General features: G+C 37.7%; 1 protein-coding gene across 1 annotated transcript in view; it reads right to left on the bottom strand.

Annotated features, from left to right (window-relative positions):
* Nucleotides 1–16,335, bottom strand: part of LOC134654446 (ubinuclein-1) — a 28,107-nt gene extending 11,772 nt beyond the window's left edge. Inside the window, exons 1-10 of the mRNA XM_063509891.1 lie at nucleotides 16,073–16,335; nucleotides 13,528–13,629; nucleotides 12,457–12,564; nucleotides 9,159–9,287; nucleotides 7,193–7,318; nucleotides 6,612–6,702; nucleotides 5,184–5,295; nucleotides 2,551–2,700; nucleotides 1,009–1,142; nucleotides 336–492 (exon numbers count right to left, since the gene is read on the bottom strand). Coding sequence (XP_063365961.1) covers nucleotides 336–492; nucleotides 1,009–1,142; nucleotides 2,551–2,700; nucleotides 5,184–5,295; nucleotides 6,612–6,702; nucleotides 7,193–7,318; nucleotides 9,159–9,287; nucleotides 12,457–12,564; nucleotides 13,528–13,629; nucleotides 16,073–16,231 — 1,268 coding nt within the window. The 5' untranslated portion in view covers nucleotides 16,232–16,335. The remainder of the gene's footprint in view (nucleotides 1–335; nucleotides 493–1,008; nucleotides 1,143–2,550; nucleotides 2,701–5,183; nucleotides 5,296–6,611; nucleotides 6,703–7,192; nucleotides 7,319–9,158; nucleotides 9,288–12,456; nucleotides 12,565–13,527; nucleotides 13,630–16,072) is intronic.
* Between the last annotated feature and the right edge of the window lie 9,435 nt (nucleotides 16,336–25,770).

Raw genomic sequence — 25,770 nt, forward strand, 5'->3', positions numbered from 1 at the left:
ATACCATTCCTAATAAATTGTCGGGGTCCCGTTGTTTCCCATAAAGTTTTAAGTCATAATGTATTGTTTGTCATATTATCATTACTCATAAAACTGACACCGTTAACATTTCAGGATTTTCGTAAGGTTATCCTATAGATAAGTTACGTTAGGTTTGTTTTATGGCAATCCTGAAAAGTGACGCGTTTCTGAACCAAATGAATTATGACTAACGAAAATGCGGAAAACAATACATTATGGCTAGTTTTAAGCAAAAGTACCGTAAAGTTTGGGAAACAATAGAGACCCAAAATTGCCAAATACCCTATTGGTGACTTTTGGAGTAAGTTTCTCACCTTTGTAGTGTATCAACAATCTTCGCTTCCCGTTCCTCGGCAGTGAGCTTGGTAATATGTTCGTCCGTTTCTTCAGAGTATTTCCGCTTGTTGTTAGCTGTGGCAGTTGTTGTGGCAGTGGCAGTTGTTGTTGGTTGAGCAATTGGTAAGGCAGGAACTGTACGACCGAAATTTATTTTAGTTGGAAATAATAGTTAGGAGAAATTTAACAGGATATCACTTTGGGTATGTTCCGCTTATTTTCCGTTACGGCATTATTTTATGGGGAAACTCGGAAGGTAAATATCTTCCGAGTTGTTTAATTCCTATCTTCCGAGAGGTTTAATTTCAAAAGAGCTATATTTGCATGGTAGGTGAAGCCTATTTTTTTTTTTAATTTTACTTTTTAGCAAATAAACCTGCGATGCAACTGTCGATATGGTCGGTTGAGTTCCGTAATTGGCATCAGAAAGGCTGCATTGATCTTATTCTTTTTTTAGGTAAGCGTTTACACGATGTTCCTTCTGCGGTGGCAGCATGGTCGCATTTTTATCGTCTGTCACCATACCTGTCAGGTTCTAACAAGTATGTAAGTGACAGGTATAGTGACAGGCGATAAAAATTCAACCATGCTGCCACCGCTGGTCCTGACAAAGACAAACAGGGTAGTACTAACTAGAATCAGCAGCTTCGCTCTGTGCTTTAAGCCGTGCTTGCACGCGGTGTATTAGTTTAGCCCGCGATGACCGCAGACAGACGGCAGCACGACCCCACGCCGCGCGTCTCGCTCGAGCTGTGGCTGAACTGCTCGCAAGCGCGGCGTCCAAACTGTCAACACACATTACATGTTTATTAACCCTTCCAATAGAAACAAGTTATGTTAAGACGAAACAGGAGCTGAGATTTAAATATTTTAGGTAAATATGCCCGTCTCGCTAACGAAAGCGGCTCCTAAAACTAGTGCGATAAGGACAAGGCGAAAAATCCTGCGTAAAAATCTCAAAAATCGAGGTTACGTACTCGACTGTTTCCTCCTCCAAAACTTAACCAATCGTAACCAAATTTGGAAATCTAAATGATTATGAAATTATCTGTGTCCGACCGTTTTGCTTTTTTGGCTAATTGATATCAGTTTTGAATACCACGCCTCTCATTGCGGCATAGTCAATTAGGCCATTTTGGCCATTTTTGAAGGGCTCTAGCGCCTTAAAAAACAAAAATATCAAAAAAAGCAAAACGGTCCGACACAGATATTGACAATAATAATCTGTGTTGAAAAAATCATTGCTCTAGCTTCAAAACCCACGGAGGAAACAGTCGAGTACGTTTGTATGGAGAAATGACCACTCCTGTTGCCTCTTAACACCAAGTAAGAGGTACAACATAGAGGTACACAAGATATTCGGAAGATTGCGGGCAAGGATGTTGCGGATGCAGAATTTTTGACATCCGCGGATGCGGATACGGATTTTTAATGGCTCACATCCGCGGATGCGGATGTCAACACACATTACATGTTTATTAATCCTTCCAATAGAAACTTAACACATTTAGTGGCGAAAACCCGACTATCGGGTATTTTATGATTTCGTTTCCAGGAATCGTCGGGGTCGTGGTACTCCACCTTTACATGAAGAATTTTTTGTGGCCTGGCGCGGATGTCTTGTCTGGCTGGGTAGCAATGAATGTGTTAACTTATTAACACCAAGTAAGGGGCACAACAACATAAGGATACCCTTATCACGAGTTGACACTGACGTATTCGCTAGCGACTGAGTAAACTAACTCACAATGCATCTCCCTCGTACTGACATCGGCGCAAGCGAGATGCACTGCCTTTGAGTTGACGCAGTCGCTAGCGTTTAAGGCAGCGTAAAACTCGTGGTGAGGGTACAGTTATGCTCAGGAAGCTAACTAAAAGTAAATCCGTTGCAACTTTTAGACCAGGGGCCCGTTTCTCTAAAGCTTAGTAACTTGTAATACAAGTGGAAGTCCAAAGGGACCGGATGTTACTCGTTGACAGCTTTTGTTAGAAAGCTAACAAAAGCTGTCAACAAGTAACATCCGCTTGTATTACAAGTTACAAGCTTTTGAGAAATGAGAAACGGGCCCCAGACAGCCCGATGCTCTGTCTAATGCTTGCTAACCACTGCTTCTAACTGCTCCCAAACTTAAATAACCCTTGTTCTGTAATGTTAGAGAGAGAGAGAGAGCACTAATGCCACTAATATCTCACCTCAACAGATGCTTCTCATTATAAGTAGTAAGTTGAGCTACGGGGGTGTCCGGATGTTCTGTCTGATGCTTGCTGACCGCTGCTTCTAACTGTTCTAAAACTTGAATCACTGGTTGAGGCAGCTTCACTTCAGACTTCGCTTCTACATCCCTGATAATAATGCAATATATTAAAATTAAAGGCACAAGACGATAACAACTTTTTTACAGTACATATGGTGCTAATTTACCGCCCTAGTGCGGTAACTGGCACAACACAATACACGCATATGTCGTAAATTTAAAGGGCCATATGTAGATATGTACTGTAAAACGTTGTACAATACACGTGCGTTTAAAAATAATTCGCAACTCGTGTCGATTTAAAACAATCCCTTCGGTCGTGTTTCAATTTATGGCCACTCGTTGCGAATTTCCTACTTTTCGCACTTGTATCATAATCTATTACTTACGCAGGTCTTTTTATTAGTGTTTGTACCGGTTCAAAAGGGCTCATTATAAGTTTTTGAAACGAAAACATTGATCAATGACATGACTACGTAGCGATATCGACCATAAAGATGTTAAATGGCTGCTAGCACAAGTAATAATCTCAGTAAATAACTACGAAAACTTATAATTGCTCAGTATACATAAATAAAAAGTGGTCAAATGCTGTGCATGTAAGGCCACGCAAAATAGCACCCACCGTATAGTTTGTAGCTTTCTAATAGAGCCCGAAGGCTAATCCTATTGTCTATTGTTAAGTAAAACCGCTCGTGCCACGTGCCACAACCACCTGCATAAAAAATCGGTACTTCGGTTACTGAGTGCCGGCGAGTCGAACGCTACAGAACCAGTCTAAAATGTGTCATCGAGATGCGTAACGAAGGCGCGTTATCGGAGAGCGCACCTACACTGGTTTTTTGAGCGTTGGACTAGCCCGCGCTCAGGTGCCAAATAGAATAATTAGGACCCTTTTTTGCAGATAAGTAGCACGTGCGGTTTTACTGAACAATAGACAATAGGATAAGCCTTCGGGCTCTACTAGAAAGCTACAAACTATACCACAATACTCTTAAAGTGACAATGGAAATAAACACTGTAAATGTTTACTATCTCTTTTGAAAATGTAGGTTTGTTAGTAGGATTCTGTCACGTACCTTCCTACAAAATTATGTCGATAGTATAAAAGGGTTTCCAAAAATGTTACGGGATCCGGACAGGGTCCCTTTGTTTCACATAAAGTTTTAAGTCATAATGTGTTGTTTGTCATATTATCACTAGTCATAAAACTGAAACCGTTAACCGTTATTCTATAGACAGGTAAGGTAAGATTTGTTTTATGGCAATTCTGAAAAGTTACGCATTTTTAAATTATGATTTAAAACTTTTTGGGATTTGCATCGTTGCTATGCAGACTGCGTGCCAGCTCCAACCCCATCCTGACTACTGTAGCGGGCCGATACGACTCACCTATAATGCGGCATTTTGAGTGTGTCATAACCGCTACTAAAGTCTATTTTTTTATTCGGTAGACTATAATGACATTTCATAGTACGAAATGACATTTTATGTTCATACTATGAACTGTCATTTCAGTCTACAGAATAAAAAAATAGACTTTAGGTGATAGATTAAGTTATTGCTGTCTGTGTATGTTGTAAATCGCTTTCTGTTTTTGTTCCACTAACACTTAGTTTTTAATCTTAATTGTTACTAACCATTATGTATATATATATATATATATATATATATATATATATATATATGTGGTACTTATATTTATGTATGTATATTTATTTACTTTAAGATAACAGTGATCCCATTGTGTTAGTATTACATATTATAAGGCTTAAAAACTATATAACTATATAAACTATATTATGGGCCATTGTTGTCTTTTAAATAAATAAATTGAATTGAATTGAATGACCCGATCCGGACACATGTTAAGGTGACAGTCCATTTCCAGCTGCACTACTGTTCATTTTACTATGGAAATTAACAGTAGCACCGACGCGTTCAGTACCAGTAGTGCAGCTGCGGTCAGAAATGGAATGTTACCCTTAAGCTTAAAAAAAGCGGCCAAGTGCGAGTCGGACTCGCCCATGAAGGGTTCCGTTTTTAGGCGATTTATGACGTATTAAAAAAAAACTACTTACTAGATCTCGTTCAAACCAATTTTCGGTGGAAGTTTACATGGTAATGTACATCATATATTTTTTTTAGTTTTATCATTCTGTTATTTTAGAAGTTACAGGGGGGGACACACATTTTACCACTTTGGAAGTGTCTCTCGCGCAAACTATTCAGTTTAGAAAAAAATGAAATTAGAAACCTCAATATCATTTTTGAAGGCCTATCCATAGATACCCCACACGTATGGGTTTGATGAAAAAAAAATTTTGAGTTTCAGTTCTATGTATGGGGAACCCCAAAAATTTATTGTTTTTTTTCTATTCTTGTGTGAAAATCTTAATGCGGTTCACAGAATACATCTACTTACCAAGTTTCAACAGTATAGTTCTTATAGTTTCGGAGAAAAGTGACTGTGACATACGGACGGACAGACGGACAGACAGACAGACATGACGAATCTATAAGGGTTCCGTTTTTTGCCATTTGGCTACGGAACCCTAAAAACTGTAATACCTGGAGCTGTCGGAAGTGACGGCGTTCTCGGAGCTGGGTGCGGGTTTGGAAGTCAGCGAATCGGATTGAGACGTGCGAGAGTCCGCGCTCTCGGCATCGCCGTGACCGTTATCTGCAACAAGTTAGTTTGTTTTAGTGACAACTAGCGACCCGAATTATACATAAACCTTCCTCTTAGGGGTCACAAAACCGTGCGTATTTCTAGAAAACCGGTTTTTCGGTTTTTGTGCAACAGCAAAACCGGGTTTCCGGGTTTTTCGGTGATTTCGATTTTACATATAATTTGTAAAATAAGCAAGTATTTTTAGGATCAATGCTTTTATTATTCAGTCTTCCACGACATTTCTATTTACTCTATCTTTACCAAGACCATAAAATTCCATCAATAAAGTTTTTATTCTCATGGTCAGCAATTCTGAAACGGAGTGCCTAAGCAAAATATTACGTGACAACGGGGTTGACATAGTCCTCCTTCAGGAAACACACACCGCTGATAATACCCAACTCGCTAAACGAGGTAAGTTACAAGGGATCTAATTTGGTTGCGGCCACTACATCAGCTGAGGATATAAGAAATTTGACGGGGAAGGCGATCATGGACTGGACATATAGGAAAATCACTTTCTTAGCCATTTCTAACAAAGTCAAAGGAATCTGAAGGAACAAAGAAGAAGAAAACTGTACATAGTAAATTTAATTTGTTATAATTTATTTATTTATTTATAAATAAATAAATAATTACTACAATCAACATTTTTAACTAGAGATCAACGAGCGTTCCTACTAAAATGTTATTTAAACTACGTATTATAGGAAATTAAGGGATATTTAGTGAAAATAGTAAACAGTTTTTTATATAATACGTATAATAATGTATTGTGTTGTTCTAAATATAATAACAAACTCTGAAGTAATGGTTGCTCATCAATATAATTAAACTATGTTTATAAAACTGTAAAATAGAAAACCTCGAAAAAGCCGGTTTTATCAAACACAAAACCCGGTTTTGGCAATTGGCTGAAAACCCGGTTTTTCCGGTTTTTTCGATTTCGGTAAAACCGGGTTTGTGACCCCTACTTCCTCTTGAATCACTCTATCTATTAAAAAAAAAATCGCAATAAAATCCGTTGCGTAGTTTTAAAGATCTGAGCATACATAAGGACAGACAGACAGCGGGAAGCGACTTTGTTTTAAACTATGTAGTGATAATCACATTGCAAGTTAAAATCTTGTAAAATAACGCGCCATAAAAACATCAAAGAGCGAATCGTTTGCGCTGTAGCGTTGCACTCTTTCATATAAGTGCGACAGAGAGACATTAGCGTTTCGTTCGCTATGGCGCAAACGATTGGCATCTTGGCTAGGTCCCGGCTCATACTCTTAAAAAACCTCTATTCATTAGAAATGTAACTATTATTTATCATTTACCGTCTGAAGTTTGTTTTCCAGATGTAGCGGCCGATGAATCTGTCCTTCTGATTTTATTCGCTTTCTTCTTCTTATCAATATCTTTGTTTTTCTGTAACGAAAAAAAAAACATTTTAGTCTAATAAAATAATAATCCGCCAATGGGTTCCGCCAGACATTTCTTTTATGTAAAACTTGTACTGTTACACAATAAACCATTTTTGATTTTTTTATTTTTTTTTATTTTGATAATGAGTACTTATTATTAATTAATTTTAATTAGAAACTTGAAGAGTGTATATTAATTAATAAGTTATGTTATAACTTATAAATGACTAGGTTTAAAAACTCCTCAATTCTAGCCCCATTGCCAATCCATGGTTCTAAAAATTGTTCCTAAGAAAAAAATCTTGTTGTTATAGGTTGTAAAGTCCAGTGTTAAAATATGGATGCATAGGTATAACTTTATCAAAAATATGTCCCATTAATTCGCTGACATACAAGCTATTGGACATATTTTTGAGTATGATGTGTGCACCCATATTTTTACACTTGACTGTACGTTTAAGTCTTACAACAAAATTGGTATAAAAAATGCTTACCTTTTTCCTATGTTCATTATGCACCGCTCCGTTGGGTATCGTCTTAGTTTCCTTTTCATCAGCACTTTCAGACTCCGATGAGCTCTCCGAAGAGTCCTCTTCGCTGCTGCTTGACGAAATCCTCCTCTGTTTAACAAGATATAGGGTTCAAATTGGTTCAGGGTAAGCGGTGGTGGCCTAGTGGATATGACGCCCGACTTTCAATCCGGAGGTCGCGGGTTCAAATCCTGGCTCGTACCAATGAGTTTTTCGGAAATTATGTACGAAATATCATTTGATATTTACCACTAGCTTTTCGGTGAAGGAAAACATCGTGAGGAAACTCAAAGAAATTCAAAGGTGTATGTGAAGTCCCCAATCCGCATTGGGCTAGCGTGGGGACTATTCGCTAGGTGCACGACTGGTGCTGCCCTCATTTTGGCAGACTTTCTACGTTAAATCTTATGGAGTAAAATTAGTTCAAGCGGCTGCCGCTAGTACTAATGGCGGCCATTCCATAAGATTACCTGTGTTTGTGACGATACGACAGCAGTGGGACGTATAAAGGTTGAATTATTATTATTATATTATTATTAGGGTTCAAATTAGCAATATGGTAAGGCAGATTATCACTTCACTACATAGTAGAAAACAAAGTCGCTTCCCGCTGCCTGTCTGTCCCTATGTATGCTTAGATCTTTAAAACTACACAACGGATTTTGATGCGGGTTTTATAATAGATAGAGTGATTCAAGAGGAGGGTTTATGTATAATTTGTTAACCCGTGCGAAGCCGGGGCGGGTCGCTAGTGTGGTAATAAATCACATTGTATGGTTTTATGCCGTAATCGAATTAGCAGGTCACAGACAATCCAACCTATAGACATAGCATAGTCGCGCTACCCCCTCTGCCAAACATACGGTAGCGTTACTCCATCTTCGAGTCATCCCGTGCCGTGATTGGTCCGTGTCTTTGAACGGACCAATCACGGCACGGGATTCGCTCACCTCGTCCCCCCGCACCCCCGTATTTTTGGCAGCATCAGTTTCATGAAAGAATTGGCCTAAGCTCAGTCTAGAGGTTGGATTGTCAGTGTAGCAGGTTTAGGTTAACAACTTGCGGCTCGCGAGCTATCGCGGCGCTTCTAACCCATAGATTCCAAATTTTTATATTAAGGAAACATTTACCACCAGTCAGACGTATGGTAGTATATGGAGCAGGGATGTTACGGAGCTCCGTTTCCGTTAAGTCGGAACTTCCGTTTGGTATTACACATCCGTTTCTGTTCTGGTTCCGTTACTTTAGAAACGGAAGTATATCGGATGTCAATGCTTAGCGCGGCAGCGGGACATGAGCAGCGTCCATCAAAAACAAACAGGTTTATACCAGTCATTCGCTCATCGCCCCGCTTGCCACGTGCTGCACTAATTTAGTATTTACTACTAATTGTTTAGTATAATTAGTATTATTCGTGTTACCTATTGAAATTAAAACTACCTATTCGTATGTGTTGTGTTGCGTAATGTGTACCTACGGACAGTACAGGCTACTGTGTGGTGAATGTTAGTGAGTAAAAAAACGAACAATGAAATCAAACCTCCCCCCCCCCCTTAAATCAATTTTGCATCAGAAATTCGGTTGGCTCCCCTTCCTAAATTAATCTGTGATTCAAAAGGAGTAACGGTGCAAAAGGAAATTCCATCATCATCATTTCCCGTAAATCGCACATTTTTATGTCGTCAACACCTCGAACTATAACATCTCGTCCATCTACTTATCTATCACTCAGGTTCGATTCTGGTTCCGGTTCCGTTTTCGGTTCCGTTTCTGGTTCCGCTTCCGTTTCCGATTCCGATAAACTAAACTGAAAACATCTGTTTCCGTTTTCGGTTCCGATAAAACCACATCCGTTACATCCCTGATATGGAGTTACCACTCTTTCTTTACTTATATTTCTCTATGGTTTTTGTTTAGTGATAGAAAGTACCTTATTCCTCCTCCCATTCTCCACATCCGAGATCCGGTTCTCCGGCACACTCTTGAACTCTAGCGACCCGCTGTTGATGTAGAAACCGCCGTAGAACGTGTCCGTCTCTGGTGGCATCATCTCATCGTACTGAAACAACATAAAATATTATAGTACTATACCTCTATACCATAATCTAAATAAAAAACGCGAAAAAAAGACAACTTTATTTCCGAAAATATTATGTTTATCAAAAAAAATGTACTTGAAGACGTTTGAATTCGTATTGAAATACCTCCTCAAGGACACCTAACTATAGGATTGAAACGAAAAAAAAAATTCATACCCACCCAATTTTTCTTTCTAAAGTTTATTTTACGACTAAAATATATATATATTTATAACTGATTTATATATCGATGCCAGCCAAAATTTCAGCTTTCTAGGACTAATGATCACGGAGCAAGGCTAATATTATTAATTATTCTTATTAAACTTTATTTAAAGTCCTACTTTTTTTTAGAAGAGTTTATGTTACTTTGTGTTTATGAGTGTGCTACTCTGCAGCGGCGCCACCATAATGAATACCAATGAATTATATGGTGAAATGATGTACCTAAAAGGTACATCATGTACCTATAATGTTTATGACTGTACCTGTGATAGGAAACGAAATAATCGGCATTGAAAGTGGCGCCGCTGGGGAGCATACTCCCCAGCGGCGCCACACAGTACTCATAGATAGAAATGATATTAGCTATTTTAATCTTATGTAAATTGATGTACTAATGCTGTTTATGACGTACCTATTGAAAAAAAGAATTATTTTGCATTGATTAGTGATTTTATTTATATTTTAATTCCGCATTCCGCCTAAACGGTATGAGTTGTAAGAGAGGCGCGCGGGTGAGCGAGATGGAGATAGAAATTCTTCCCGCGGGACCGCGCTCCCGCGGCCCGCTCCTGTTTTCAATAATAAATATTCTTGTTTTTGCTTTCGATATGTTTCTGAGTCTGCACTTCTGTATCAAAAGGAAAATTAGATATAATAAGTACGTTGTATTTTTATGTTTAAAAGTATATAATTATAGTTATTTGTTTTACAAGGGGGCAAAGTTGTTGTTTAACCGCTCGTGCTAATATCGATACCCGAGCAAGCCGAAGATCCCAAAATTGAACCACGAGCGTAGCGAGTGGTTCAAAAAATAAAATTTTGAGCGTTGCGAGGGGCGAGGAAACACAAAATTTTTCACCACACCAACCCGTACCCGTAGCAAATATTAAATGTAAAATAATAAACCAAATCAAATTCAAATTAATCTTATTAAATATTTATCATCCCAAATAATCATTTAAAAGTCAATTCTACCAGCAAACAAAAGAAAACTCAAAATTTGCATTTGATTACTTTGCCTCACATGTGAATAACTGATAGCAATTATTAAGTGCAACTTTGCTAGCCGTTTTTGTGCAAAGTAAGCCTGTTCCAAGATGGTGTGGTGAAAATATTTAATAACATTCATTTGGATTTGGATTTTTCTTCCCTGTTAGGAAGGATCAAACTGGCACTTTTCCTCCCTGCAAGGAGGGATCAAAGTAACAGTTTTCTGTTCTAGCACACTATTTTTACATTATTAGCTTAAATAATCTGTTTCAGCATCAGATTGTGTCAACACTAAGAATTTTTATTTTCCTCATAGTTGATGTGAAAAGCAGTATGTGTCACACGGTATCAAAATTATTTCGTCTTGGGCGTTAACACTTGAATCCCTCATCACGCTCAGGATTCTACTTTAGAAGGTTTGTGTGATGAGCACTTAAGCACAGATATTTTTTTTGTCATGTATGTTTTCTGAACTTTCTCAACTTTGCCCCCTTAACAAACAACTATTAATTATATACTTTTAAACATAAAAAATACAACGTACTTATTATATCTAATTTTCCTTTTGATACAGAAGTGCGGCACACGTGCGGGTGTGCTACTCTGCAGCGGCGCCACCATAATGAATACCAATAAATACCAGTAAATTTTGGGATCTTCGGCTTGCTCGGGTATCGATATTAGCACGAGCGGTTAAACAACAACTTTGCCCCCTTGTAAAACAAATAACTATAATTATATACTTTTAAACATAAAAATACAACGTACTTATTATATCTAATTTTCCTTTTGATACAGAAGTGCAGACTCAGAAACATATCGAAAGCAAAAACAAGAATATTTATTATTGAAAACAGGAGCGGGCCGCGGGAGCGCGGTCCCGCGGGAAGAATTTCTATCTCCATCTCGCTCACCCGCGCGCCTCTCTTACAACTCATACCGTTTAGGCGGAATGCGGAATTAAAATATAAATAAAATCACTAATCAATGCAAAATAATTCTTTTTTTCAATAGGTACGTCATAAACAGCATTAGTACATCAATTTACATAAGATTAAAATAGCTAATATCATTTCTATCTATGAGTACTGTGTGGCGCCGCTGGGGAGTATGCTCCCCAGCGGCGCCACTTTCAATGCCGATTATTTCGTTTCCTATCACAGGTACAGTCATAAACATTATAGGTACATGATGTACCTTTTAGGTACATCATTTCACCATATAATTCATTGGTATTCATTATGGTGGCGCCGCTGCAGAGTAGCACACGTTTATGACAAGTAATAACAGTAACAGGTGTATAGGCTACGTACATAACAATTTGTTTAAGTGTAGCATGCATGACCAGATTTCAACACGGTTTTGTATATTTAAATAATTTGCATTGGTAATGGACTACTTGCATTGCATCTTTGAGACACTAAAGTTAAACGGCATGCATCTTATGAATACTTCATTTATTTGCTTGTTATTATTGTATTTTTCATGTCACTATATGATGTCACTGTAAATGTAAATGTTGTTATGTACGTATTACATATTTAATTATACAAACGGCTCTTCCGCGATATAATTTTATTCTTTTTACCTTAAATTCCGGCATAATTAAATATGTGTACAAAACGCGAGAGTTTAAAGTGTTATAATGTTGTAATGACCAGTGATCGTTAATTTTCCAGCAATTTTGGTGCAGCATAGTGAAAATAAAGGATTTTCTTAAATTTTTTCCTAGTGAGAGGATTGGTTAAGGTTAATATTACTGTTATTAACTCTAATTATCTATTCCACCTAGAGTAGGGCATACAGATGCTTTTAACCAACAATGCTGCACCAAAATTGCTGGAATATTAACGATCACTGGTAATGACTTGTGAATGAGCCATTGAGGCCTATTTACAGAATTTTTTATTGAATTTTGAATATTGTAGTGCTTACATTGTCTGTGTTGTCGATGAAAGGGTCGTTCTCATCGTAACCCATGCCGATGTCTGCGAAGTCATCATGCTTGGAACGCCCCTTTCTGCCATATGTGCTCTTGCCACCCTGGAAAATACAAGGAAAATAATACATTAAATGGAACAGTCATATAGCATAGTTTTTCAACATTTAGGGCCGGTACAGACAGACTGCAACCAGACTGCAACTTGTAGTAGTTGTAGCAAACTACTTCAGTAATTATACCTGGCTGTGTATGTGATTTAATTTAATTTCTCAAATCAACAAAAAAAAATTAAGGACGGTATTCCCACAGTAAGCTTAAGGAGGCTTGTGTTGTGGGTACTCAGATAACAATGTACTTAATATATAAATACTTAAATACATAGAAAACACCCATGACTCGCTCAGGAGCAAATATCTGTGTTCATCGCCAACAAATACCCTTACCCAAACAAATAAATAACCCAGGGTCACGCTTTATAGGCAGGGCTCGGAACCGGTTTTTTCTTCATACAAAAAATACCGGTATTATTACGTACTTTTTCGTTCTTTGGCTTTTTATTTCATTTTTAATGGTACAATCTAATAATAGGAAGTTGTTACCTAAATACATGATCCAGTTCTACGTATAGAGCATAAAAAAATTAAAAATATTGGGCTATTTTGGGTTTTACAAATAAACCGGTTCCGAGCCCTGCCACTACCCATTAGGCCAGGGTCAGAATGGTTGTTGTGTATGGATTAAATCAAATGAAATAGAAATGAAATCATAGAAATGTATGTACCTATACCACTGACAATCCAACCTCTAGACTGAGCTTAGGCCAATTCTTTCATGAAACCGATGCTGCCAAAAATACGGAGGTGCGGGGGGACGAGGTGAGCGAATCCCGTGCCGTGATTGGTCCGTTCGTAGACACGGACCAATCACGGCACGGGATTGACTCGAAGATGGAGTAACGCTACCGTATCTGTAGCAGAGTGGGTAGCGCGACTATGCTATGTCTAGAGGTTGGATTGTCTGTGACCTATACCTACTTAAAATTCAGTTAACAATGTGAAACTTACATATTTTTGCTCAAATTTCTTGGCAACCCGTTCTAGCTCCTCATCATTGTCGGAGAATGGATCCAGCTTGGTCGTCTTCCCATTTTCTACTCTCTTTTTTCTCTGAAAAATGCAATTCGAAATATCATTCATCACCAGAGATTGGCGGGGGCATAGAGAAATATAGTAAGACAAGAGTGCTCACTCCATACATCAGTTCAGACTATTCATTTCAGTGTCTAAATCTAGCATCGAGTAGCGGAACTATCAGTACTGCTACTTGACAATAAATGTAGCACCAACCCAAAAGTCTTATGCTGTTAGACATAAGACTTTCCGGTCGGTGCTACATCTATTGTCAAGTAGCAGTACTGGTTGTTCCGCTACTCGATGCAAGATGCTAATAGTCTTTTTGGTACTAAAACTGATGTATGGAGTGAGCACTCTATGTATTTTGTTCTCTATGGCGGGGGTGAGCTATTTACCTTATAATTTGACATGTCTTACGTCATATTATAAGGAAAATAGCTCAACCGGCCGATCTCTGGTCATCACCTTCCTCAAGTTGACCCACTTTTTTACATGACTCATGGGAACCTGGTAGAGCATTCTCCTAGCACTAAATTTGTAGGGTAACAAACACATAATTTTTATGGAAAACTAGTACCTAGTACCGGGAGCACACCTTAGAGCAGAGTTCACCAATTAGTTTTTTCAGGGGTCCAGTTTTTAAAATAAAATTACCATTCCAGTCTATTTCTACTTGAGTTTAATACGGTCCGGATCCGCCATTTGGTGACCCTTGCCTTAGAGCCTGGCTAGAAAACAAATTACAAAATTTGGCATAGCACTCTATCTATGAAACATATCAGTAATAAATCGATAAGGTGTACCCAGGTCCATGTAATTACAAATACTTGATGTCAGGCCATTCTTAAAATTATGTCTAATATTAAATTGGAATTTTCATAATGTAATGTAATGTCTATGGTTGTCATGCATCTTAGCTTTATCTTTAGAACCTCAAAAAAAAACTAACATTACATACAAACATACAAAGTCAGGCTGGACTGTGACTCATTTTTTTATCTAAGTATATAAGTGAAATGTTATGCAAAAATTAATGACTCAAGATACAAATCACAGATTATGTGCTTTAAAACTTCAATACACAATACTAATAGGTACCTTATATGCAATAGTAGTAGTAGTAGTAAACTTAAATAGACCTAAATAAAAACCTACCTGCAGTAAACACTAAGTTACCTATAATTATAACTAAATATAATATCTATTCCCCAATGATACGAAACATTGCAATAACAAATAATCAAACTTATAAACAGCAGGCATATAGATAAAAACGTATTTAATGCACATAACACACAACAACGAAAATAAAACAAAAAGAAAAAGTAAGTTTACACTTAACAAAGCTGAAAAACAAACTCTAAAGCGCCATCTGTCATCAGAAACTATAAAAAGCGCGCGCGGATCGCGCAAAATAAAAGATAACCTAAAAAAAACTATGCTCTAATTCCATAACTTCAATATGAGTTCACACAAACACACCGGAAAGGCATTGTCCTTCGTTTACGCACACATTCGCGCAAAAGTAAATAACACTTAACCTCCTTATATACTTAGCGCCATGATACATAACAGCAATCGATAGAAATGCCTAAAAACACCTTCAGTATACATAGCTACACATTTAAGTAACTTGCAAAACAAGACATACAACTTTCAATCCAGAGCACATTGTTGCATGTTTGCAAACAAAGTATATAACCAACATAACTATTGAATAAATAATTATCTTTAAGATCCCAATACATAAGCAATATGCTGCTTAAAATTGGCAAAAAGTGAGCGAATATACTCTAGAGCGGGCGCGAGCAGTACGGCGATACGAACACGCTATACCTATACATATGCATCCGCTATCTCATCATTATATACATCGATATCAATACATATATACCTAAAGTTTATAGCAAACAGCTGTTAACACTTTCATTATAAAATCAATTTTTACTTAATGAAAAAATAACCTAACACCCGCCTGACTGTCTCAAAACAACATCAAAGGCGGGCTAACCTAGGTCACAAAGGTAGGACTTTCGCTCACTAATTGCTTTCGTACGTGTTCACGAACTCGTCAGCAGTCATGCGACGTGTTACTAATAATAATACTATAAGAAAATAGTGAAAATTCCAAAGAAAACAATCCCAACAAGACTATCTACACAATCAAAACATTGCCCTCGGTAATGTCCTAGGTTGACAACGATCATTCTAAGATTGTTGCAAACATGGCGACCGCTATCTGAGCTTCTCGTGCAGCTCGTGGACGCGAATTCATGTAACAAACCCAATACAAAGCTATGTAACGTAAGCAAAAAATATCCTAAAATGATCTCGACTTCCCTCGTTTTCGAGCAGCTGTACTCCTCAACCCTTCATGTTACACGCTTCTAGAATTTTATACAGAATCCCTAGTCTATAAAGAGCTGGAAAACCAGCATGGTTGCGTAAATTGCTATGATTTTCTGTTATAACTTACGTCTTCTGCTATGACTAGTTCCTTGTAATTCAACTCTGGATATTTACTTTCGTTGCTTTCATCCAGATTTATAGTTAATCTCACTGTTTTACACACACTATTCTTTCCACTTTTTGAAGCACCCACTGTTATAAGAGTAGCACGTTTAGGGTCCGACATTTTTTACCAAATTCTAGCATAAAATGATTTTTTTCAAGGCATGACACGGCCTGCATTTTCAAACAGTGTAGCACATTTCCACCATGTTGGAATTCATTGTTTGGGTTGTGAGCGCCACGGCCGGAATTTGAACTAAAGGCGAGTTACCTATAAAAGAACATAGATGGCTACGTTTTTTGCACAAGATTAGCAACAGATGACGCTGCGCCGGTGACTGCATATACAGTAAATAAACTCCTTTTAAAAGTAAGAATTTGGTTATAAATAGCATATAAAACGTAAACCTGAAATTTAACCAAACATCATTTTTTGCTGATCCATAACTCAAAAATATTGTCAAAAAATAGTATGATTTGATAGCTGTCAAAGTCAGCTTTGCCAGATGTTACGTTTCGATTCAAGCTAAGGAACATAAGCGTTTTGATGTTTATCCGCAAGATGTCACTTTTATCAATATTTCTTAATATAATCTGCTTTACCGACAGAGAAATTTAAAACTTGTGCACTCTGCCTCTTGGCGGTTATCACACTGGATGCAATTGATGCGATTCGCACGTGAATGTAAATTGATAGGGAAATAGATTGTTACCAAGATTTTTTGTTTCTTGTCTTTCGAAATTCCGTCACGCGATTTCGTCTACGTGTGATGACGAAAAACTATCATATGTTCGTCCTCGGGCCAAACTAACTCCATACCTACTGCGGTTTAAGCGTGAAGAAGTAACAGATATACATACCTACAGAGTTACTTTCTCATTTTAATATTAGTAGGACTTTATTTACTTAAACTTTATTGCACACCACCGTATTATACATAATGATAATTATGTGACTCAAACGCAGTGCATCTCGCTTACAACAGTGTCAGTACTAGAGAGATGCATTGTGAGTTTCGCTAGCGAATATGTTATTGTCAAATTCGTGATAAGGATATATTGTAGGTAATAGGTAGGTATATGAAAAACTCCAATGTTTTACTTCAGAATCTTAAACGATAGTAATTAAAATTTATCGTCGCCCCGGGTCCCGAGTAAGCGTTTTACTTACACAATCCGAATAAATTGAACTTATTAAAAAGGGGCACTATCCGCAAAAACTGGGAAGATAAGGTGATTTTTTTAAAGTTAGATACGGAACAGACGGAACAGTGATGTCGTAATATCACAGTCCGGTCCTACAATCAAATAATTTATACCATTTCAGTAGAGTCTGTGCGTAAAGAGAAGAGTCGAGGAATGTGTGGGGCCCAATACATTCCACGACTCTTTTCTTTCCGTAGAGACTTTACCATTTTGTACTTCTAGTTTAGTAGGTACTGCAGGTAGGTATTTGTTATCCTCAATGTCAGGTACCCCGTTTTCGAAGTTAGGTAATATCCTAGTGTAAGGCCTGAGTGGACGCTCGAAGCGGAGCGTGCAGCGTGGCGTCGGACTCACAAGTGATTTGAGCAGCGTGCACTAAGGCCGCTACTATAATACCTATACGTTTGCATTTGTTTAACATGCACGCCGCACCCCCCGCCCCGCTGCACGCCCAACTTGAGCGTCCACTCAGGCCTTACACTAATGCACCGATCAAGTTCGTCCAGGAGCGCCTTAAAAATCAGCGTCGCGTGTGTCCATGTAGTTATGCAGCTCGCTATACCTACTTCCTATTATTAGGTACCTAACTCTGTTTTAACCCCCGAAGCAAAAAAGAGGGATGTTATGTTTGACGCCAATGTTTGTCTGTGGCATCGTAGCTCTCAAACGGATGGGCCGATTTCGATACGGCCTTATTACGTGAAAGCGAGTTTCCATGCGGTGGTTCTTAGCTATATCCAGCAGTTTGAAGAGTCTCAGCTCTTTTACAAAATGATGTAGGTTATTTTTGATACAGAATGGTTTTTCAATGCAATTCAATTCAAATTTTCTATTACTGCAATAAAAAACCCAAAAGTCCACCTCTACATCGCCGTCCATCTACTGCTAGTCCTTAAGAAGGGTATTTCGGAAAACGCTGATGACTTGGACATTATGAAACCGAGATTCCTATTAAGATACGGGACATTAGTCTCACTTAAGACCCGTTTAGATGACTGGAGATGCCAGTTATTTTTTATCACGCCTGCTATGCTGCGATAGTACCTATAGAGACAAAATTCGTAGACCTAGTTTGGCATACGAATTTTGTCTCTTTCTTCGAATTTTGTCTGTCATCTACTTTAGTTTAACTGCAGCTACAATTATAGTACGCATCTTAATTCTCTTTTTCTGTGATTGAAACACTATCCATTTCCATAACATTTAAATGTGAGAGAAATAGTACATTCAAATACGTACATACCACTACCTACTTACTGTGCCCTGTTTATCAAAAGCTTGTAACGTGCCTTATACAAGCGGATGTCACTTTTTGACAGCTTTTGTTAGAAAGGGACTTCCACTTGTATTACAAGTTACAAGTTTTTGATAAACAGGGCACTGGTCTTCAAATCTACTTCCCTTATCTAATTCAATCATTTTCCTCGCGTTGTCCCGGCATTTTGCCACGGCTCATGGGAGCCTGGGGTCCGCTTGGCAACTAATCCCAGTTATTGGCGTGGGCACTAGTTTTTACGAAAGCGACTGCCATCTGACCTTACAACAACAGAGGGTAAACTAGGCCCGTATTGGGATTAGTCCGGTTTCCTCACGATGTTTTCCTTCACCGAAAAGCGACTGGTAAATATCAAATGATATTTCGTACATAAGTTCAGAAAAACTCTTGGTACGAGCCGGGGTTCGAACCCGCGACCTCCAGATTGCAAGTCGCACGCTCTTACCGCTAGGCCACCAGCGCTTTTTTCCCTTATCTAATTATATTCTTAATTTAAACGAAAAGTGTCCCTAAAAACAATGGAATCGGCTCCGTAATTTAAGGTGGAAGCAAAACTCACTTAACTCTATTTGCCTGTCGCCAAAATCTAGTTTGCCTTAAATTTGCTACTCCGTTTGGCTGGCTTGCCAAAAAGCCACACTACTAACTACGCAATTAAACAAGTACAACTAGCTTAACTTAATCTACTCGCCTAAAATTCCCCCTTCAAACGCAGCACGAAGTATTATTCGAGAATCCTGAGATATGGAGGTACTTTCTGAATATTATTCATTAGAAGAAAATTTGACCTCTGCAGTGACCCAATTTAATAAGGCCTATTTTAGCTTTTTACTGTAATTTGGTCCACCCTTTAAAACGTTATAGCGATTTTGATCTGAATTATGGTGGAATTAATGTCTGTTTTGGTAGATTAGAGCCATTAGAAGCTGTAAAGTCATATAGTCTGGCAAACCAATTTGTCAGTAGAAAAAGGGGCGAAACTTTAACGACTTAAGTATCCATTTTTCCAAGACTTTATTATACAAATTGAAAGAAGTAGAATCATTAAAATAACATTAGACCTTCAAAATATATGTTATTGAAGTGGATTATGTACTTATATGTATTAATATAATTAAACACATATTTCTCGCTGGTTATATAATTATACATATAAAATACGTACTTTTAGTACAAATCTAAATGAAAATATCACATTGTTTTCATTGTTTAAATCTAGAAAATCATTAAACTAAATCACACAAGGTTTTAATACCGAACAGTTATGATCTTGGAGGATATAATCAAACGGAGACGCCATGTCTGTAATTTTTTGTACAAAACAGTCTGCCGATTTTTGCGGGGTAGGGGAACGTCAAATGTATGCGTAACGTAAAAATAGCCATGTCAGATAAACGTCAGTCCATACATTGTGTATGACCGTTGGCCGCCTATTTTCGACAGAGGGGAAAGCCTGTTAATGGCTACTCCGTTTAGTTGTATCCTCCAAGGTTATGATGGCCACAGGAAAGTATAGCATTACAAAAGGGTTAGACCCAAATTTACTTAACTAATTAACCCAAGGAATTGAGAACCTCCTCCTTTTTGAATTAGGTAACAGAACAACGTAGAATTATAAATTACATCTAACAAATCAAATTATTAAACTTTCTTTCTAGTTAAGAATTCCATCCGCCTAAGAAACACAATAAAGCGTAGCACACGAGGTGTATAAAAGCTAATGATATGTAAAACCGGGCCGGCAGCTGCAATCGCGTGCGATATGCACCTGGGCAGGCGCAGAGTACCTTACGACAGGATATTCTAGTAATAATATAATTCAGACCATAGACTGTTAGATCTGTGCGTAAAAGGAAACTATGAGAAGTCCATACGAAGCACAGATTACAAATTTAGTCTATTTAGTAGTAAGGTCGAAAGAATGTGACGGCATCACGCACGCGAACAATAAGCTGTATATTATTCAAACATTTAAACCTCGGAGTAATAATCCAATATGGAGTGGTGACACGCACTAATTTCTATGTGAAAAATTCTGCCGTTTTCGGCGCGGGGGGCGAGGAACGCACACAAATAATGTAGACACTAATGCATTTTTTGCAAGCGTCGCTACACACGCACACGACAAAATTATCAAACACTAGCATAAACTATATTCACACAAATACAAGAACAAACACAGACAACCCTGTCCGTGAACGACATGATGTCAGTTTTAAGTAAACGTAGAAGTGCGAGGGACTTGTCGATAATATTGTCGATATTTTATTGACTGAATTATAACTGTCTGCTTTAGTCAATTATAACCATCAAAAACATTACCTACATGTAAAAAGGTGCAAGTATCGCAACGCTTCTACTACAAAAAAGTTTTGAGATGTAATGCTAATGTGAAACCAAGTCGGTTATTTTAATCAGTGCCAGGGGGTGTTAAAACCGTATTAATAAGATATCTTTAATTTGTAATACGTATAATGACTTGGTCATCGCACGGCTGCATAATGACATAAGGATCATCGTCACCTATTAAAAATAATTCTACTTGAACATAACGCTAGCACTAATTGCAGTTTGAGCATTACACGTATTTACGAGTACGGTACGAGTAAAGCATTATGTGCGATTGCCAAGTCAGTATATGTATTACAAATTAAATATATCTTATTGATACGGTTTTAACACCCCCTGGCACTGATTAAAATAACCGACTTGGTTTCACATTAGCATTACATGTCAAAACTTTTTTGTAGTAGAAGCGTTGCGAGACTTGCACCTTTTTACATGTAATGTTTTTGATGGGATCTCATCTCTTTTTGTAGACAGTCCTTCTTTTCGGGTACTCATACCCATACTATGTATACACATATCATAACTAAACACATCTTTATTCGTACTCACATCGTACATACATCGTAGTGTACCTTTACTTTACCTACTATTTGTAGGAACTGCAACAGTAACTCTGTAATAGCATATATTTATATGGAATTACAAACTTACTTATGCAGTTCTTAGATCTTTAAAACGTGACTGATCTTGCAATATTTTTAGGTTTTGGATGGCTTGATAAGCTGAAAACTACTTATGTTTAAAATTTATTGCATCTTTTGGAAATCTAAAAAAATAAATCAAAATAACAATATATTTATAATGTTCATATAGATTTTATCGATACTGGTTTTTATGGTGTCCCATCACTAACTATGGGAGAGTGATACCAGAGTAATAAATTAAAAGTGCCTATTTATGGAAAAAAGTCGGCAGTAAATACCTTAAAATAAATAAAATACAATACAAATATTGGACATGTCAAATAAAAAATATACGATAGAAACTAAGAGAAAAATTAATTTTCAAACAGTAGTAGGGTAGGTGCGTTAGTTTTCGTCCAGCTCTAGTTTTCGTTCACTTGACGAAATTGAATATAAATCTACATTGCTGCACAAATTTGGACTTAATACAATCCTTAATGTCGAGACAATATCTATCTACATAAAAAATGTATTTGGCAAGTAGTAAATTAAATATCAAATATGTTATTTGCTAATCTGTCATGTGGACGAAAACTAGAGCATGGACGGAAACTAGCACAATGACCCTATATCGGTAATATCACGTTATTTATGATTTATACTATTTATTTGATTGAATGGATTATGTTGATATAAAAATAAGGTGTTATAGAAAAATAATGTGTTATATAAATTATATAATAATAAGCAACACAAATTAGAAGTTAGGTATACCTAATGAATATTTAGAAAGTCCTCTTTAAATATTACCCTAAATTAGATCTAGTACCATGAAGTGGTATCACTTTCAGATTGACAATGTTTTTTAGTTTTTTGCTAAATTAGTGCACTATTTTACAATATTTACATGTAATGGTACTTACATATGAAAAGAAACGTGTCCTTTAAGTACGCTAGATGTTTCCGATCGGTTTTTACAGGAGGAAATGCTACAATTCGGCATTTTCTGCTCCTAACATTCCGCTTAGACTGACGTTTGCTGAATGGCGTATGACGTATGGCAACTAGTTTTATATAACCTCCTTGACCGTCGGCCGCCGACTTTTGGCAGAGGGGAACGCCTGTTAATGGCGGTTACTGTTGGTTTATTATTCCGAGATTTAAACTTATTCCACGTGCGTTTATGCAGTTACCTATAAAACAAGATTCTTTCAGTTTACGAAGACACTTTCCAACATAGACGTCCCACTGCTGGGCACAGGCCTCCTCTCATGCGCGAAAGGGCTTGGGCTATATAGTCCCACGGTAGCCCAATGCGGATTGGGGACTTCACATACACCTTTGAAGGTTTCCTTACGATGATTTCCTTCACCGAAAAGTTAGTGGTAAATATCAAATGATGATATTATGTACATAAGTTCCAAAAAACTCATTGGTACGAGCCAGGAATTGAACACGCGACCTCCGGATTGAAAGTCGGACGTCCTAATATCCACTCGGCCACTGACCGATTCTAGTAACGAACGTAAAATTTTCTAGACAATTTTCTAGTATTCAAAACTGGATTATTCTCCTACTCTATACCGATACGTGGATATAGGGAATACGCGACTTTATCTCCGAGTATTTTCAGCGAAAATATTACAGGGATTTGGACCGTATCGACCATCTAACGAGTATTTATTCTGCCTTACTTTGAATGTATGGAAAGATTGGAAAGTATTTTAGAATAGCCTGCAATGGAAATTCTGTTTATGAATTTCTGAATTAATTAATTAGAAGATTTAAGTATAGTTAATTGGGAAACAATTGTTGAGGCCAGATGGAACAAGGGGTGTCATAGTCCGCAAAGACAAGACATTTTCTCGTATATTCGAAATCCCTTAATAAAGATTTGGATAATATAAGACAACTCATATCGATGCTGAGAATATAATCCAGTGAAATTGTAGAATTTTGTAACGTGGCTCTTCTGCGTCAAATCCGGTAGTTCTGATTTTTTGCAGACTTATTTATGATCATCTTCATCTTCCTCGCGTTATCCCGGCATTTTTCCACGGCTCATGGGAGCCTGGGGTCCGCTTGACAACTAATCCCAGTAATTGGCGTGGGCACTAGTTTTTACGAAAGCGACTGCCATCTGACCTTCCAACCCAGAGGGTAAGCTAGGCCCGTATTGGGATTAGTCCGGTTTCCTCACGATGTTTTCCTTCACCGAAAAGCGACTGGTAAATATCAAATGATATTTCGTACATAAATTCCGAAAAACTCATTGGTACGAGCCGGGGTTCGAACCCGCGACCTCCGGATTGCAAGTCGCACGCTCTTACCGCTAGGCCACCAGCGCTTTTTTGCAGACTTATTTATGATGTTGGCCTTATTAATAATCCAGGTTTGTGACCTCGAGCGCCGAACGCAACTTTGTCCAAAAACGAAAAAACCGCGAAAATTTCGGTTTTCTTTTAGATTTGGGCGATTATAACCCTAAAGGACTAGTTTTTGATAGTAACTTCCTTAAACGTTTTTAAAGAAGACTAAATTTTCTACAATCCGAGATTAGAACTGTCTCTGTAGATTGTACAGTTTCCGAGATAAAGGCTTTCAAAATTTAGATTTTTTTGAAATTGCATGAGCTCGTAAGCTAAGTGAGTGCAGTGTGTATGCACTTTTGACTCTGGCGATGCTGCTTGGCACGATTGTTCCTAAGGTCAAACAAAGCTGATGTGGCCCAGTGGCTACGAGATCGTACCGTGCCTACCCCCCAAAAAGGGAGGGGAAAGGGTCGGATCCCCAGGTCCAATCTAAACTATATTTCTTCCTGCTCTTAGCAACTAGAGCAAGTTATCCTAGGACCTGTGGACATTTGGACTGCGAGACAGCAACAGATTTGATGGCCAAGTTTTTCCCGGACGTTAGTGGTTAAAGGCGATGTTTTAGGTATCCTCGTGGACGTCAGCTGCCCCTCCGTTTGGCTGAAAAAAGGTAGCCTTCCAAACACGTAGATGTTTTTTTTTCATTTTACTTGATTTTCCCGTCCAAAACAGACCAATACCGGCCATAATGCCCCATAAAGCAATGGCATAGGAAGCCGTTACGAGTTTAATGTTGTAGAAGCAATATGGGTTTTTATTGCTGTTCTATTGCGGCACAGGGGCGTGTGGACAGATGAGGCAATTTTTGATGGTCACGCTAATATAGGTATCACAGAAACACCTTGTTAAAACGAAGCACAATATTATTTACAAGGAAAATTTACATTAAAGGCTTGGTAAGATGAGAATGTTTTTAGACTACTATGGTAACGAATTCAAAAACCAACGACATGATTCTAAAACCAAATATAAATTAAATAAGAAAATACACTGTATATAACGCTCTCTACAAGAGCAGATACGTCACGTTCTGTCAAATAATGCTAAAAATACTTTAGTAAAAGGAAAGTTAAACTGTTTATACGACAACGGTTGCCACTCACTTGAATTTTTAGTCGCTATTGGCGACATGTTTCGGGCCCTTCGGGGGTCCTTCCTCAGGCTCGAGTGCTCGCGGCGACTGCAACTCGTGCAGTTTAAATTATGTCTCACGAAAGTTACTTTGGGACGAAACCGCGAATAAGTATTTAATTTAAACTTTATTTCCATATATTTATATATTTACTTAAATTATTTTTACTGAGAAGCTATGGAGCTGTTGGCAGCATCTTATTAGGGCAAGCCAACTTTTACCCCGACAAAAATCAGTCCACATCTTTTAAACTTTGTTGTAAAATCTCACTTTTGAATAATGGTTTTTCTTATGTTTCCGTTTATGGTGTAGGTATGTTAAAAAATTCAAGGCTCCAACTGTTAATCCTAATAAACAGAAACTACTTATGTATATTAGAAGCCCGATTTTATGGTAACTCTAGAAACATTTTGAGTAACGTAAGAGACACTCAAAACTGTAGGTGAAAAAGTTGATTCGACCATCATCACTTGGAGCCAGTCGTGTCCCACTGCTGGGCAAAGGCCTCTCCCCAATTTCTCCAAATCTCGTTATTTGATACAAAAAGAAGGTAGAGTTAGACCAAGATTAGTCTGCAACGATTTTCGCAGTGCAAGTGTTATTTTAAACGTCTAACTTCTAAGAAATTATGACGTTTAATTTGCACTTGCACTGCGTATGCTATCAAAATCGTTGCAGACTATTCTTGGTCTAAATCTATTTTTT

The sequence above is a fragment of the Cydia amplana genome, chromosome 15 (assembly GCF_948474715.1).
Source record: "Cydia amplana chromosome 15, ilCydAmpl1.1, whole genome shotgun sequence".
Taxonomy (NCBI): Eukaryota; Metazoa; Arthropoda; class Insecta; order Lepidoptera; family Tortricidae; genus Cydia; species Cydia amplana.